The 16,193-nt window shown below is 38.2% G+C and overlaps 1 protein-coding gene across 1 annotated transcript in view; it reads left to right on the forward strand.

The window, feature by feature from the left end:
• The first annotated feature begins 2,231 nt into the window (after window positions 1-2,231).
• LOC118006687 (NADH dehydrogenase [ubiquinone] iron-sulfur protein 4, mitochondrial) overlaps window positions 2,232-16,193 on the forward strand; it is a 117,388-nt gene continuing 103,426 nt past the window's right edge. The window contains exon 1 of the mRNA XM_034999444.1: window positions 2,232-2,375. Coding sequence (XP_034855335.1) covers window positions 2,278-2,375 — 98 coding nt within the window. The 5' untranslated portion in view covers window positions 2,232-2,277. The remainder of the gene's footprint in view (window positions 2,376-16,193) is intronic.

The raw sequence follows: 16,193 nt of genomic DNA on the forward strand, positions 1-16,193 counted from the left end.
TTTGAGAGAGAGAGGGTGAGAGAGCACAAGAAGGGAGAGGGTCAGAGGGAGAAGCAGACTCCCCGCTGAACAGGGAACCCAATGTGAGACTCGAGCCTGGGGCTCTGGGATCATGACCTGAGCTGAAGGCAGCTGCTTAACCAACTGAACCACCCAGGTGCCCTGAAATAAATTAAATCTTAAAAAAACCCAAAAAATCTTTATTAAAATTTAACCCAACATCAATACTATCCTAGGGCTTAAAATTCCTTCTGAAATAGAAAACCCAGAAATAGTATGGCCAAAAGGTACAAAAGCAATTCAATGGAAGATAGTCTTTTTTAAATAGAGTGCTGAAGCAACTGGATATCCACAGATAAAAAATTGAATCTTGATCTAAACCTCACACCTTATTAACTAAAAACCTAACTCAAAAAAGACCATAGACTTAACTGTAAAAGGTAAAGCTAAAAAAACTTTAGAAGAAAACATAGGTGAAAATGTTTAGGACATAGGATTGGTGAATATTCAATGAGCAAAAGACATGAGATATTTAACATAGAATATACAGATGGCAAATAAGCACATGAAAAGATATTTGATATTAGCCATTAGGGGAATGTAAATTAAGGCCATGATGAGATATCATGACACACCTATTATTAATGTTGGTTGAGCTAAAATCAAAAATAGTGAAATAGCAACTGCTGGTGAGGATAAGGAGAAACTGTATCTCATATATTGGTGGTAGGAATGTAAAATGGTATAGCTACTTTGAAAAATAGTTAAGCAGTTTCTTTAAAAACAAACATACATATATCACATTGTGCTTTTGAACACTTATCCCAGAGAAATGAAAATTTATGTCTATACACACACACACACACAGACACACACAAAACCCACGAGTGTTCATAGCAGTTTTATTTGTAATAGCCAAAAACGGGAAACAACCAAAATATTTTGCAGTAGGTGAATGGTTAAACAAATAGGTACGTCCATATGTGTATCTTATTGGCTTTGCTTTTCTGGAGGATCCTAACACACTAGGAATGCTACTCAGCAATAAAAAGGAATGCACTGTTGATACATGCATTAACTTGAACAGTTCTCAAGGGCATTATGCTGAGTGTAAGAAGCCAATCTCAAAAAGTCATACACTGCATGAGTCAATTTATGTAACATTCTTGAAATGTCAAAATTATAAGAATGGAAACAGTACTGTTGAACCTTGAACAACATGGGTTTGAACTATGCGAGTCCACTCATATATGGATTGTTTTTTTCCCAATAAATATAGTACATGTATTTTCTCTTCTTTATGATTTTTTTTCTTTAACAAACTTTTTTTTTTTTTTTGAGAGAGAGAGAGTACAGGCGTGAGTGAGAGTGGTTGGGGGCAGAGGCAGAGGAAGAGGGAGGAGTAGACTCAAGGCTGAGCCAGGAGCCCAAAACGGGGCTTGATTCCGGGACCCTAAGATCTGACCTGAGCCTAAGGCTGATGCTTAACAGACTGATCCACCCAAGCATCCCAACTAACCTTTTTATTTTAAATAATTCACAGTTAATCATTGTTTTTAAGGTCAGTAGCCCACAATACAAAGATGTTTCCAACACTGGTCTCAGAAGGCAATTTTTGTTTTATATGTATGAAGCATTAATAACATTCTTGGTGTTTCGATTATGATTGCACGTTCAGAATTTACTGGGAAGACAAGGATATCAAATATTGTGTTCCATTAGTTTTTCATTGAAATCCACATGTCAAAAAAATAACCCTTTTCCAGGCCATGTGTCCAAATTGGAAAATATGATCGTTACAACTAGAGAACATCAAACTGAATACAGTCCTTTCCTGAGGGCTTATGTTCTGAATCTGGCAACACTTTGGAAAAGTACTACTTTAGGTTCTCAAAAAGCCAGAGAGCCCTCTGGCTCTTCCGGTGGGCTCGGCCCTAAATATGCTCAGTCCTTTGAAAAAATTATGAGTTGCAGGTGTTTAAATTTTCCAGGTTTTTTTTTTTTCTTTTGGGGTGGGGGTGTATTTTCATTAAATAACCAGTCCTAACAACAAAGATTACAATTTATGGAGGTAATATTTACACTTAATGCTCTGCTGCATTTTCTTCCATTCATTTTCCTTCTTCTCTGTCAATCAAACCTTCCACCTCTTTTCTAAACGCCAAACAAAAATGAAGTAAACAAAAGCCCACTCTATTACATTGTGGTTACAGAGCCTTGAGAACGAAGGAAGTTTGTCCCTTCCGGAGATCCGTCCTGGCGTTTGCCTGCAGCAAGATGGCGGCGGTCTCAATGTCAGAGGCGCTGAGGCAAATGTTGTGGGGGAAAAGAGCAGTGGCTGTAGCTGCCATTTCCGTTTCCAGGGTTCCTATCAGGTAACAGGATTGTCAGGCTTCTTCTTCAAGCTTCTGGGGTCTCTCCACTTGTGCGGAGGTCTCTGCTGGCTGGGTCCCGGAGAAGGCCTCGGGGAAAGCTTTCTCTGCTGACCTCTTCCTCCGGAGAGGGCAGGCGGATTTGGGACTAGCTGCGATTCAGGGGCGCTGGCCAGGCGAGTGGGGGCGTGAATGCCGGGATGGGGAAGGAGGACGTATGGTTTCTTGGAAGCTTTTGGACTGTTGCTCTGAGAGAGGGTCCGTGGGGTGGGGTTGTCTCTGGGTCTGCGAGCCGAGCTCTAGCCCCCAAAGAAGGGGAGGAGTCTGATTTTTCTCCCCACTTTCCGAACTCCTCCATTTTTCACCTGTTTGTCCGTCACTCCCAGTCCTTGTTGGAATGTTACATCCCTCTGTCCCTTAACACGGCTTTAAGTGGTATTAGTGGGTTTCTATACAGAAAGATTGTTTTATTCATCAGACTGCTTGTTTGGAATTCGTTGTTAGTGAACATATCACTGTTAGTAATACTGGAAGGTAATTTTTAAAAGGCTGGTGGTAATGTTGGCAAGTTTCCTATCCAGAATTTTATTAAAGCTTCACAATAATTCAGAGATTGTTGCTGTTATTGTTCTGCTTTGAAGCGTTTTTGTGATAGTGTTTTTTTGTTTGTGAAGCGTTTTTTCCGACTGCATTGATTTTCGATTTCCCTGTTTTTCCGAATTTTCCTGACTTTGTTACTAACACAGTATACACACTAGTATTTTTATCTGCGAAGAATTATGTTTTATCGCTATTTTCATTGTTTATTAGAAACCAGGGCATATATTGAATATCTTTATGCATGCTCTGGAGACTACACTAAGTGCTTAGAGTAACATGGAAAGACTGTATGGACAGATGGGGGTGGTTAAAAATTGGTCTAGTCAAATGCTAGTTAATTTAGTGTTATATTAAAATATAAAGGGAATGCAGAAAGTTAGAACTAGAGTTAATTAGAAAGGATTTTTAGAGGTAAGTTTTATTAAGGTTTTAAATAGTGGGTGTTGGGGGGTGGGGAGAAGAAGAGGATGTTCTGGGTTGGGTCAGTGGCTTATGAAAAGCTTCGAAGGCAATAGTGGATATATACATAATATATGGTTCTTGAAAAATACGATGCTAAGATTGGGGAAAGGTAAAAAAGTTTGTTGTTAACTATTTTACGTATGGGGAACTTGGAAGAATGGAAAGTGCTTCTTTAAGTAAAATGCCTCACTGATTGACTTAGGCTGTAAGAGAGGTGATCAGGTTAGTTCTTGTTCTAGACATTATGGAGATTAATTTTGCATTCCCAAGTAATGTATTCATAGTAGCCCTAGAACTCAAAACAAATTTGAAGGGTCCACTGGTGCATGGCTAATTAAGATATGACTGTATATTTAAGCTTAAGTCACAGCTATTTTGTCAGCTATTGTAGTTGAAGTAAGATACTGGATTTTGGAAACTGATGATAATTAGTACTACTTACGCAAATTTGAAGAGTTTCTGCTTGCAAATGTGTTTGAAGAGATTTGAAAATAAAACATTACATCATAAATGGTGACCTTTGTTTCACACATTAAAAAACTTTGCCAAGGAAAACAAATTTTAAACACAAGTCAAATGACACATTTACTTGCCCCCCCCCCTTTTTTTTAAAGATTTTATTTATTTGACAGAGATAGCGAGAGCAGGAACACAAGCAGGGGGAGTGGGAGAGGGAGAAGCAGGCCTTCCACTGAGCAGCAGCTCGAATCGGGGCTCGGTCCCAGGAGACTGGGATCATGACCTGAGCCTGAAGGCAGACGCCTAACGGCTGAGCCACTCAGACGCCGCTTTATTTGCCTTTTTAAAAAAGATATTATTTTTTAATTTTTTAAAAAAGATTTATTTATTTTAGAGAGGGGAGGGGCAGAGTGAGAGGGAGGAAGAGTCTCAGCGTGGAGCCCGTTGGGGGGTTGGCCCCACGATCCTGCCCTGCCATCACTACTGAGATCACGACCTGAGCCCAAACAGGAGAGTCAGACACTTAACCAACTTCGCCACCCCCTGAAGATTTTATTTTTAAGGAACCGCTACACCCAGTAAGGGGCTTGAACTCACAATCCTGAGATCGAGAGTTGCATGCTCTACTGACTAAGCCGGTCAAGTGCCCCTATTTATTTACACAAAGAGCTTACGGTTAGCGCACCTTGAGGCAAATTTATAGCCCTTCTCTTTTACATAGTATTGGCTTTTCATCCATAAGTTTTCTCTTTCCATTATGATTGGGAGGTAATGAGGATCTGAAAAGTTTGTAGGTGGAAAGAGAACCAATTAATTGGATAATCTAAATCTAAAATTCATTTTATTGTAATGCTTATAAAACATTTGCAAATAATGTAACATTTCAGATCACTTGAATAAAATGAGGGAGAGTAGAATCAGGCAGTTGGTAAGAAGGGGAGTAGTGAACAAATATTGAAGAAAGATCAGTAGAAGGAAAGATGCAGTTACATTAGCTTGTATGAAATTAACTATAGTATATCAGTAAAAAACAAGAGCAAACCAAAAAACCCAACAACATACATAAGGGGGAAAAATTATTTAAACAGTGTAGATGATTCAGTTGATCTAGTTACTGAGCTCATGCTCTAGAGTGTCTTAGTTTCCATGTGCTTCTCATTTCCCTGGATTGAGTGAGAGCGGGGGAAACTTGGATCAGTGGCCTACATTTATTCTTACTTTCCCGGACTTATTTGTGGAATTGTCCAGGGTAAGTTTAACTACTTAGGATTTTAATCTAAAAGCTAGATAAAATGGTACTCTGTCTCAAAATAGCAGTACTTTAGACTCCATGCTTGATACAGTGGTTTTTGTTTTTGTTTTCTTTAACCTATTCATATATACTTATCTAGCCTTGTTTCATCATTTCTCATTTTGTTTTTTATTTTATTTTATTTATTTATTTGTCAGAGAGAGAATGAGAGGGCACAAGCAGGGGGAGCTGCAGGCAGAGGGAGAGGGAGAACGAGGCTCCCCACTGAGCAGAGAGCCCCGGGCTCCATCCCAGGACCCTGGGTTCATGACCTGAGCCGAGGGCAGACGCTTAACCACTGAACCACCGAGGCGCCCCATCACTTCTCATTTTGAACTGAATCTTGTGTTTACCTCAAACACAGTTCCTTAGGGTCTGCACAGGGTATTAATGATGTGGTGGGAACTAAGTGTATGGATCTTTTTTGGGAGGCTTATTTTGTGCTCCTTCTCTGGCTCTGTTGTGTTGCCTTATTTCCTTTTTCAGCATTAGATAAGCCAGTATGAAATTATGAGTCTCCAGGAACCTCCAGTGAGTAAGATGTGCTAAAGTTGACAGTCCTAAGGTTGACAGGAGTTCTGTGTATATTACACCTTGCTGGGAAACTGTCTTAGCCCAAATTTGAGAAACATCTAAGACATTTAAAACCAGTTGTTGGCTTCTACTTCAGATAAGCTGGATAAATTCCTCTCTGAAGTGCAGCTACTTTCGCCTTCTTTGAAACATGTCAAAGCCAAGTTTAGTGAGCTTGAAATATCTCTAAAGTGTCTTTTTTTTTTTTGAAGTAGTCTCCACCCCAGTGTGGAGCTCAAGGTAGGGCTTGAACTCATGACCCTGAGATAAGATCTGAGCTGAGATCAAGAGTTGGACGCTTAACCGACTGAGCCACCCATCTGCCCCTAAAATGTCTTCTAATAGGTTTCATTGTTTTGCTTATTTTCCTCATTAAGAAATACCCATAGTTGGTCTGTTTTCTTCAGTAGTAGACATCTTTGTTGACGTCTTCTTAAAATTAAATATTTTAATACTGATAAATATTAGAATAGTGTCTGGCACATAGTAAACCTTACCTAAATAAACACTACTTTTATTATTGGCTTGCATATCTGAATATGTTTCTTTTCTTTAATCTTTGTGATAGATATTGTGATAGATGCTGTTATTGTTTAGAATATTTGCCTCTGTTCCCTGTGACAGGATTATACATCACTGCCTCATTAGCCAGGTGATTTGTTTGAGCCAATGAAATGTTACTGGCAATAATATGTCATGTCAAGCAGAAGCTTTGAGAGCTGTCTCATGTTTTGCCATGTCTCTTTTCCCTCTGCCTATGAGATGGACATTTTAGGTGGGATTTTTTTCTTTTAGCTTAGATCCTGGAATGAAGATCACATGAAGCAAAGCTAGAAGCTGATTGTTACAGGTTACATAAAATAATAAGTGACTAAGAAATAAATCTTTGTTGTAAGTTACAAAGATATTTGGATTGTCGGTTGCCTCAACACAACAACCTATACTGACCCTTTTTTACACACATACTCATACACACACTTGTAAATAAGCAGTTTTTAGCATGTGGACTGGTATATCAGTAGTGAGGCCACAGGCTTTTTTGGAGGGGGACAGAATTTTTACTTATTTTTGTATACTTCATGGCACCCATGTACTGGCACACAAATAATCACATAGGTGAGTAAATACATATTTAGAGATGTGTGATTGTGAGGAAAAGCAGGAAGCCATAGGTAGTAATTCTGTTAGTAGCCTCATCAATGAAAGCCAAGGAAGCACTAACCTACATAAATGTGAATATAAGATATCTACAACACATACTTTTTTCTAATTACTTGAGGTTGTCTGAGTTTAGGATATTGACCTAAAACTGTGTTATACTTCTGGATTGAAGTTGTCTTACAGATTTTTTTGTACTCATAAATTTCCTTGACAAGTGTCCTGACCTTTTTTTTTTTTTTTTTAAAGATTTTATTTATTTATTTGACAGAGAGAGACACAGCAAGAGAGGGAACACAAGCAGGGGGAATGGGAGAGGGAGAAGCAGGCTTCCCGCCGAGCAGGGAGCCCGATGCGGGGCTCGATCCCAGGACCCTGGGATCATGACCTGAGCCGAAGGCAGATGCTTAACGACTGAGCCACCCAGGGACCCCAAGTGTCCTGACTCTTGTATTCAATTTTTAAAAAAGAGGTAGAAATGAATTTACTTGGAAAAGGGTATTCATGGAACATGATAACTTTTTTGGAATAATAGTAACTAAATGTGATTATTAGACTTGGGTTCTGCAAGCCACTTTACCTGAAGTTCTTAAAAGTTGATGTTTCATTGGGCTTAGTGGAGAAAGGAGGAGCAATTTGCTTCCTTCGTAATACATGTCCTCTGTTTGGGTATGGGGTAAATACAGAGTAAGACAATTTCAAATGGAGAAGCTTCTAAAATAAATCCCTTGGTGAAAGTTGAGAATCATTTTTATGGTATTTGTTCTGAGCACAAATTACTAATAGCTGACATTTATTTCTCACTGTGTATTAGTCACTGTGCCAATACTTTACCTGCATTATCTTACGTATTTCTCACAGTAATCCCATAACTTAGGTAGGTGTTCTTATTTTTCTCATTTTTCAGATGAGGAAACAAAGATGAGGAAACAGGTTTTAAAATTTGCATTGCTAGTAAATTGTCCAGTTTAGCAGTCTAAAGGAACATGTTGACTTTAGTAGTGAGAAATATAGGTCTGATAATAGTAAAATAAAACCTCAGTGTCTTCTGTTTTTCTTTTAGCAAGATGTCTTTATTTGAGAAACTATCTGATGCTCTTTATTTTCACTGTACTGTGCCTTTTGTACAGTGAGAGTCTCCAATTGAGAAATTAGGGTTTTTCGTTTTATTTTTTGTAGTAAGGATTTTTTTTCCCCTTAGGTTTGGTAATTATTTTTGGTGAAAAACTTTGTATATGTGACTTGATTATTATACTTTCTTGTGCATGTGATGTATGTATTAAGGTAAACTGAACATATTTTTCTTTTTTCCTTATTCCAGTGATCATTAGGAAAAACAGTTATTGTATTCTGATTCCTTTAAAAACTATCAAGTGTTTGCTATACTTTCTGAGTTCTTTTGTCTGCTTTTTAATAGTGTTTTTGTGTCCCTCTTTGACTGGTCTGCTTCTTTTTAGCAGTTTCACTACCCTTTTTCATTTGTCATGAGTTTGAATACCAAGCAAGTAAACCTGTTAGGATTTTGTGTAAAACAAAGTAGGCTTAATGAAGCTCTGATGATGGCTGAAATATATTTTGGCTGTGATTAAAACCTTGAGCTTTCTTAAGGTTGACAGATAATTGCATATAATACATGAGCTCTTATAACTTTTTTTTTTTTTAGTTTGCAGTATCCAAAGACCCTCGTGGAACCTTACTGTACCTGAATTATGGAGTGGCCAGATTCTTCACAATGACTTTCAGCTAAAATATTTGGATATTTTAGCAAACTAAGAATTCTAAGTCTTTTGTCTTTTAAGTAATGGTATGAGAGTGATTTAGAATTCCTGTTTCAAATTTTCTTTCTGTTGTCTTATTTTGATAGGTGAATACAACCTTAGGTTCTTTAGAACTAGTTAGTTGTCAAATGTGACCTTTTTTTTTTTTTTTTGCCTTTACTCATTAGACTTAATGTTTGCCTTTATGGGATTTTACTCCAGTTTAGTGGTTTTTAAACCCTTGCTGTGCATCAAAGTCACCTGTTGTGTGCATAAAAAATTCGGATGCCTTGGCCCCAGTATATAGTAGTTTAGAAGATTAGGTTGAGGCTTAGCTCTATGGTGATTCTGATGGGAAGCTAAGGGTGAAAGCTACTGTTTGTGTTCGTATGTTTTAAAATAGTTTCCATGCTATATCTTGAAAGACTTCAAAATGCATTTTTCCTTGGGGGAGAGGTTGGAGATTTCCAGAAACAAACAAAAATTCTCCCATTTTTGCATATTTCCCTAATCTATAAGTTTTATGCTTTTCACCCATGCACTGTGTGGAGGCTTTTTCTCGGAGAAACTTTCCTTTGAGGCAGAGCAGGCATTTTGGTAATTTTGGAGAAAGCAGGCCATGTTACTTGCTCTCTAGAGACTCTTGTTCTTCCTTTTGGAAGGGCTCAGGTTTAATATAGCGCAGCTGTTGAACTCTGCCCTTCAAAGTTTTAAGAAGAAAGTGTTTTATCCTTTAAAATGGAAATGCCTTTTTTGGGGAGGTGGTCTTTGGCTAGATGTAGTTCTCTAAGAAAGTTGTATGCTTTTCTAGAGTTCTTTTGTTTCAGTGTTTTCTTAGAATTGGTTCCGATGTTGAGAGCACAGACTGAGCGTAAAGATCTGGCTGCTTTTGTAGTATGTTTTGCTATATCCTTAACAAAGCTAGATGAAGAGTTTATTTCTTTGTGTTTTCTAGGACTCAAAAATATGTTCTTTCCTTTATTCAGCCACTCCATACATAAGTAAATGGTCCTTGAATAGGGTTTACTAGACAAAAGATCCTGTTCTAGATGACTGTTCAGCAAGCCATATACTTCTAAAAATGTCAGTCTGTCTTGATGAGCTTTAAAGTGAATGCAGATGTTTTGGCTCTTTTGAGGACTACCACTTTTTGTGTGGAAGGAACACTTCTTTTTCAGATTTCTTCACTAACAGAAATTTGCATGAAATTCATATTTATAACTTTTGTCTTTTAAGCCTAATGAAATTAGATTTAATTAGGCATTAGTAATTTGAGTTTAATTTTAATATCCTTAGGACAAATCAGATTTGGGGAAATAAAGTAGGTCTCAATATGGCTTTTGTTAAGATTTTGTATTTATTTAGTCTTTTTAAAAATTTGGAACTCAACGTGTCTGTAATATTTACCTTTATGCAATGAAAGGTGATATTTTGACAGGAAGAGTTACCTTTTTTAGATGTTCAGTACCTTCTACTTTGCTAGGTTAACTCTAGAAGTTACAGTCCATAGATTTATACAGTGTTTGAATTGGAAGAAAACTGTAGGATCATCCTGCCTGACCTTTTGTTTAATGCAAAAATTTCTAGAATTTCCTCCTTCTTGATTATCTAATAATTGAGGAATAAATGCTGAATTTCTGGAGGCCTAGAAAACCCTTTGTACTTTTGGATTCATTGGTAAATGATGTTTCCCTTTAATACTACACAGAAAAATTCTAACCCCCGTGCATATGTAAGCCTTTCAGATAATTGAAAACCTTTGTCATTACTCATTCTTGCCTTTACGTCTATGCTCCAGGCTTAACATACCAGTTTTTTTTTAAGCCTTTATTAATTTATTACCAGATTTCCTGATGCTTTACTACCTCTTGGTACTCCTTAGGATGTATTCCATTTTGCTACTATCTTTCTTTGAGCTATATACTGTATTTTTAACTAAATGCGATTATCAGAGGTGATAACTTAGTGAGTTAAAATTGAATTAAAGAAAAAAGTTGACTCTAAGTTGGAATTTTAAAAATTTTATCTTTAGGGATGCCTGGGTGGCTCAGTCAGTTAAGCATCTGCCTTCGGCTCAGGTCATGATCCCAGGGTCCAGGGATTGAGTCCTTCATCAGGCTTTTGCTCGGTGGGGAGTCTCCTCCTCCCTCTGCCTGCTGCTCCCCCTGCTTGTGCTCTCTCTCTCTTACTCTCGCTCTCTCAAATAAATAAATAAAATCTTTAAAAAAATAAATAAGATAAAATTTTATCTTTTAAAATCATTTTAAAATGGGGCACTTGTGTGGCTCAGTCAGTTGAGTGTCTGCCTTCAGTTCGAGTCATGATCCCAGGGTCCTGGGATCGAGCCCTGCATCAGGCTCCCTGCTCAGCGGGGAGCCTGCTTCTCCCTCTCTCTGCTGCTCCCACTGCTTGTGCTCTCTAGCTCTCTCTGTCAAATACATTAATAAAATCTTAATAAAAAAATTACAAAGAAAAATTCACTTTTTCCTTTTGGTGAACAGTTTTTAGAATTCAATACATGTATAGATGTGTGTCATCACCACAATAGTCAGGGTACAGGATACCAAAAGACCTCATCACCCCAAAAGACTCCCTCATGTTATCCCTCTTGACTCTTATAATCCCTGGCAGTAAGTTATCTTTTTTTTTTTTTAAGATTTTATTTATTTATTTGAAAATAGAGCAGGGGGGAGGGGGAGAGGGAGAAGCAGACTATCCCCTGAGCAGGGAATTTGATGTAGGACTCCAGGACCTTGGGATCCCAGGACCTTGGGATCGTGACCTGAATGGAAGGCAGACGCTTAACAGACTGAGTCACATAGGCGCCCCAAATTAATCTTTTCTTCATCTCCATAGTTTGGTAATTTTGAGACTGTAATATAAATGGAACCATACAGTATACTGTCTTGTGAAGATTGGTTTTCACTCAGCATAATGAGCTTCATCCAAGTTGTTGTTTATCAATAGTCTTATTATTTTTATTGCCAAGTAATACATATTTTATTGTGTGGATGTACCCCACGATTTATCCATTCACCCCTGGAAGGGATTTGGATTATTTCTTGTTTTTGACAGTTGTAAATAGAGCCACTGTAAATAAATATTTGTGTACAGGAGTTTATGTGAACATGATTTCATTTCTCTAGAGTAGCTACCCAGGAGGGAGATTCCTGGGTCATTGGTAACATATGTTTAACTTTGTAAGGTACTGCTAAAACATTTTTCAGAGTGGTTGTACCATTTTGCTTTTCCACCAGCGATGTATGAAAATTTCGTTGCTCTGCATCCTCATTAACATTGATATTGTCAGTATTTTTTAATTTAGCCATTTTAGCAGATGTATAATGATACTTCATTGTGTTTTTTTTTTTTTTTTTTAAGATTTTATTTATTTGAGAGAAAGAGAGAGCATGAGCCGGGAGGGGGCAGCATAGGGACAAGCAGACCCCACTGAGTTCAGAGCCCGCCATGGGCTTGATCCTAGGACCCTGAGATCATGAACTGGGCCAAAGTCAGATGCTTAACTGACTGAGCCACTCAGGCGTCCCTTCATTGTGGTTTTTAAATAGCTTTATTGAGATATAACTTACAAGCCATAAAATTCACTCACATAAAGTAAAAATTGATGGTTTTTAGTATATTCACAGAGTTGTGCAACCATTCATTGTCAATTTAGAACATTTTTATGACCCCGAAAAGAAAGTCTGTGCACCCTAGCTGTTACTTCCTGTTTCTCCCTTTCCCCAGCCATAGGCAACCCCTAATCTACTTTCTGTCTCTGTAGATTTGTCAACTCTGGACATTTCATACAAATGGAATCACATGTGATCTTTTGTGACTGGCTTCTTTTACTTAGCATAATGTTTTCAAGGTTTATCCAAGTTGTAGCATGTATCAGTACTTTATTCCTTTTTTATTGATAAATAAGATTCTATTGTGTGGACATACCACATTTTATTTATCCATTAGTTGATGGGCATTGGGGTTGTTTCCACTTTTGACTACTATGAATAATGACCTATGAAACATTGATATATAAGTTTTTGTGTAGACATATGTTTTTATTCTTTTGGGGATATACAGAAGAGTTGTATTGCTGGATAGTGTTATAACTCTTTTTGGCCTTTTGAGTAACCGTCAGACTCTTTCCAAAGTGGCTGCATCATTTTATATTCCCATTGTCAGTGATTGAGGGTTCCAGTGTCTTCACAATCTTGCTAACACTTGTTACTGTTTTCTTTATTATAACCATCCTAGTGAATGTGAAGTAGTATCCAGTGGTTTTGATTTGTATTTCTGTGATAGCTAACTCATTGTGGTTTATATCTATTTCCCTAATGGCTAATTATGTTGAATTTTGGAGAGGTGTTTATATCTTTTGCCCATTTTTTAATTGGGCTTTTTTTTCCTTTTTATTAAGGATTTATTTATTTTAGAGAGCACACACATGCTGCAGGGAGGGGCAGAGGGAGAGGGAGACTCTGTGCTGAGCCCTTCATGGGGCTAGATCCCATGACTAGAGTGGAAACCAAGAGTCAGATGCCCAACTGACTGTACCACTGATGCGCTCCTGGGCTCTTTGATTTCTTTTTCTTTTTTTTTTTTTTTTTAAGATTTTATCCATCCATTTGCCAGAGAACAAGCAGGGGGAGAGGGAGGCAGAGGGAGAAGAAGGCTCCCTGCTGCGCAGAGAGCCCGATGTGGGGCTCGATCCCAGGACTCTGGGATCGTGACCTGAGCCAAAGGCAGATGCTTAACAGACTCAGCCACCCACGCCACCCTGTTTGTTTTCTTATTGTTGAGCTTTGAGAGTTCTTAAAATATTCTGGATGTAAGCCTTTTGATAGGTATGTGGTTTGTAAATATTTTCTCCCAATCAGTAGCTTTTCTTTTCATTCTTTTAACAATATCTTATAGAGTAAAAGTTATTAATTTTGATAGTCTACTTTACTAGTTTTTTTCTTTTATGGACTGTACTTTTGTTGTCCTAAGAACTCTGCCTAACCTTGTCGGTGAACTCTCTTGCTCAACTATAGACCCCAACAGTTATTTCTTTTTTTTTTTTTTAAAGATTTTATTTATTTATTCATTAGAGACAGAGAGAGAGAGGCAGAGGGAGAAGCAGGCTTCCTGCGGAGCAGGGAGCCCGATGCGGGACTCGATCCCAGGACCCTGAGATCATGACCTGAGCTGAAGGCAGACGCTTAACCATCTGAGCCACTCAGGCACCCCCCCAACAGTTATTTCTTATTGCACTTTTCTTGAGGCATTGACAGAGGAATTTTGCGAAGACCTAAACATTCCAACCACCAGACCAGAAAACCCTGGATAGCAACACAATGCCAGAAGACCACACCCCACCGATCCCCTCTCTAGCCCGTGATCGTGGGCTGAACACATACTGACCCCCACTCATAATCATCATACACTCTCTGCCCACTTTCTCGCCCATATCCCCCTGAACTCTTTCTATAAAATTACAGGTGTCCATCTTGCTAGTGGAGACGTTGGTTATTAAGGCTCAAGCCGGCCACCTCCCACGGCTGCTGGCACCCAAAGTAGCTTCCGTTTCTCTTTTGCAAACCCTTGTCTCTTGAGTTGTTGGCTTTTCTTGAGATGAGTTTATCTAAGTTTGTTTGGAAATAGTGTTGGCAAACCCCCTTGGGATTCCCTAGGAGGAGCAGATGGCTGTAGCAGTGTCAGGGTTTCCCCTTGCCTTTCCCGAGTTAGTAGCTGTATGTTCAGTAACAACCCCAGGTCAGGAAGACTTTTTTGTATTCTCAAAGTTTTGAGGTTTAATGTTTTACATTCATATCTATGATCCATTTTGAGTGAATTTTTATATAAAGTGTGAGATTTAATTTGAGATTTTTTGGCATACAAATGTACACTTATTCCAACACCATTTATTGTAAAGACTACCTTTTTTTGTTTGTTTGTTTTTATATTTAAGTAATCTCTAATCCAACATGGGGCTCAAATTTACAACCCCAAGATCAAGAGTTGCATGCTCTGGGGCGCCTGGGTGGCTCAGTCATTGAGCCTTCGGGTCGGGTCATGATCCCAGGGTCCTAGGGTCGAGCCCTGCATCGGGCTCCCTGCCCCGCAGGAATCCTGCTTCTCCCTCTCCCACTCCACCTGCTTGTGTTCCCTCTCTGGCTGTCTTTCTCTCTGTCAAATAAATAAAACCTTAAAAAAAAAAAAAAAAGAGTTGCATGCTCTACTGACTGAGCCAGCCAGGCACCCTTAAAGACTATCCTTTTTCCACTGAATTGCTTTTGCACCTTTATCCACAATCATTTGGTTATATTTGTCTGTGTCTGTTTCTGTAGTCACCATTCTGTTCTATTGATCTAAATCCCTTTACCAGTACCACAATCTTGATTACTATAGCTTCATAGTAAATGTGTATTATAATTGAGTGATTGTAATTTTTCCAAAAAAATTTTTTTTTTAAGATTTTATTTATTTATTTGACAGAGAGAGACATAGCGAGAGAGGGAACACAAGCAGGGGGAGCGGGAGAGGGAGAAGCAGGCTTCCCGCGGAGGAGGGAGCCTGATGTGGGGCTCGATCCCAGGACCCTGGGATCAGGACCTAAGCCCAAGACAGACGCTTAACGACTGAGCCACCCAGGCGCCCCTCCTTCTAAATTTTAGAATCAGCTTATCAGTATCTATGAGAAATCCAGCTGGGAATTTGATTGGTATTGCTTTAAATTTATAGATTAATTTGACAAGAATTGTCATTTTTACTATGTTGAGTCTCCCAGTCTTATAAACATGGTGTGTTTCATTTATTTATTGATTTCTTTCATCAGTTTTTTCTTTTAGTTTTGAATGTTCAGATCCTACAGATGTTTTGTTAGATCTATGTCTAAGCATCTCAATTTTGGGGAGCTATGGTAGATAGCATAATATTTATTTATTTATTTATTGCATTGTTTTTAAGTTTTCAGTTTCTAATTGTACATTGCTATATGCAGAAATAAGAGATTCTAGGGCGCCTGGCTGGCTCAGTGGGTAGAGCATGCAACTGTTGATCTTGAGGTCGTGATTTCAAGCCCCACATCGAGCATAGAGCTTACTTAAAAAAAAAAAAAAAAATAGGATTTTTGTGTAATGACTTTGTATCCTATAACCTTGCTAAATTTACTTGTCCTGTAAGTATTTTGTAGATTCTTTGGGATTTTTGAAAGTAGGTAATCATGTGGTCTGTGAATAGGAATGATTTATTTCTTCTGTTCCAATCTCTTTGCCTTTTGTTTTTTTTTTCATCTTCCCAGAAGATGTTAAATATGACAGTAGACATTCTTTTCATTTACCAATCTTAGGGAAAAGCATTCAGTTTTTCACCATTAAGTGTAATGTTAACTAAAGTTTTTTATTTATTTATTTTTTTAAAAGATTTTATTTATTCATTTGAGACACAGACATACAGAGAGAGAGAGAGCATGAGCAGTGGGAGAGGCAGAGGGAGAGGGAGAAGCAGACTCCCTGCTGAGCCAGGAGCCCAATGTGG

This window comes from Mirounga leonina, unplaced genomic scaffold (assembly GCF_011800145.1).
Source record: "Mirounga leonina isolate KUSES-001 unplaced genomic scaffold, KU_Mleo_1.0 Mir_98, whole genome shotgun sequence".
Classification (NCBI taxonomy): domain Eukaryota; kingdom Metazoa; phylum Chordata; class Mammalia; order Carnivora; family Phocidae; genus Mirounga; species Mirounga leonina.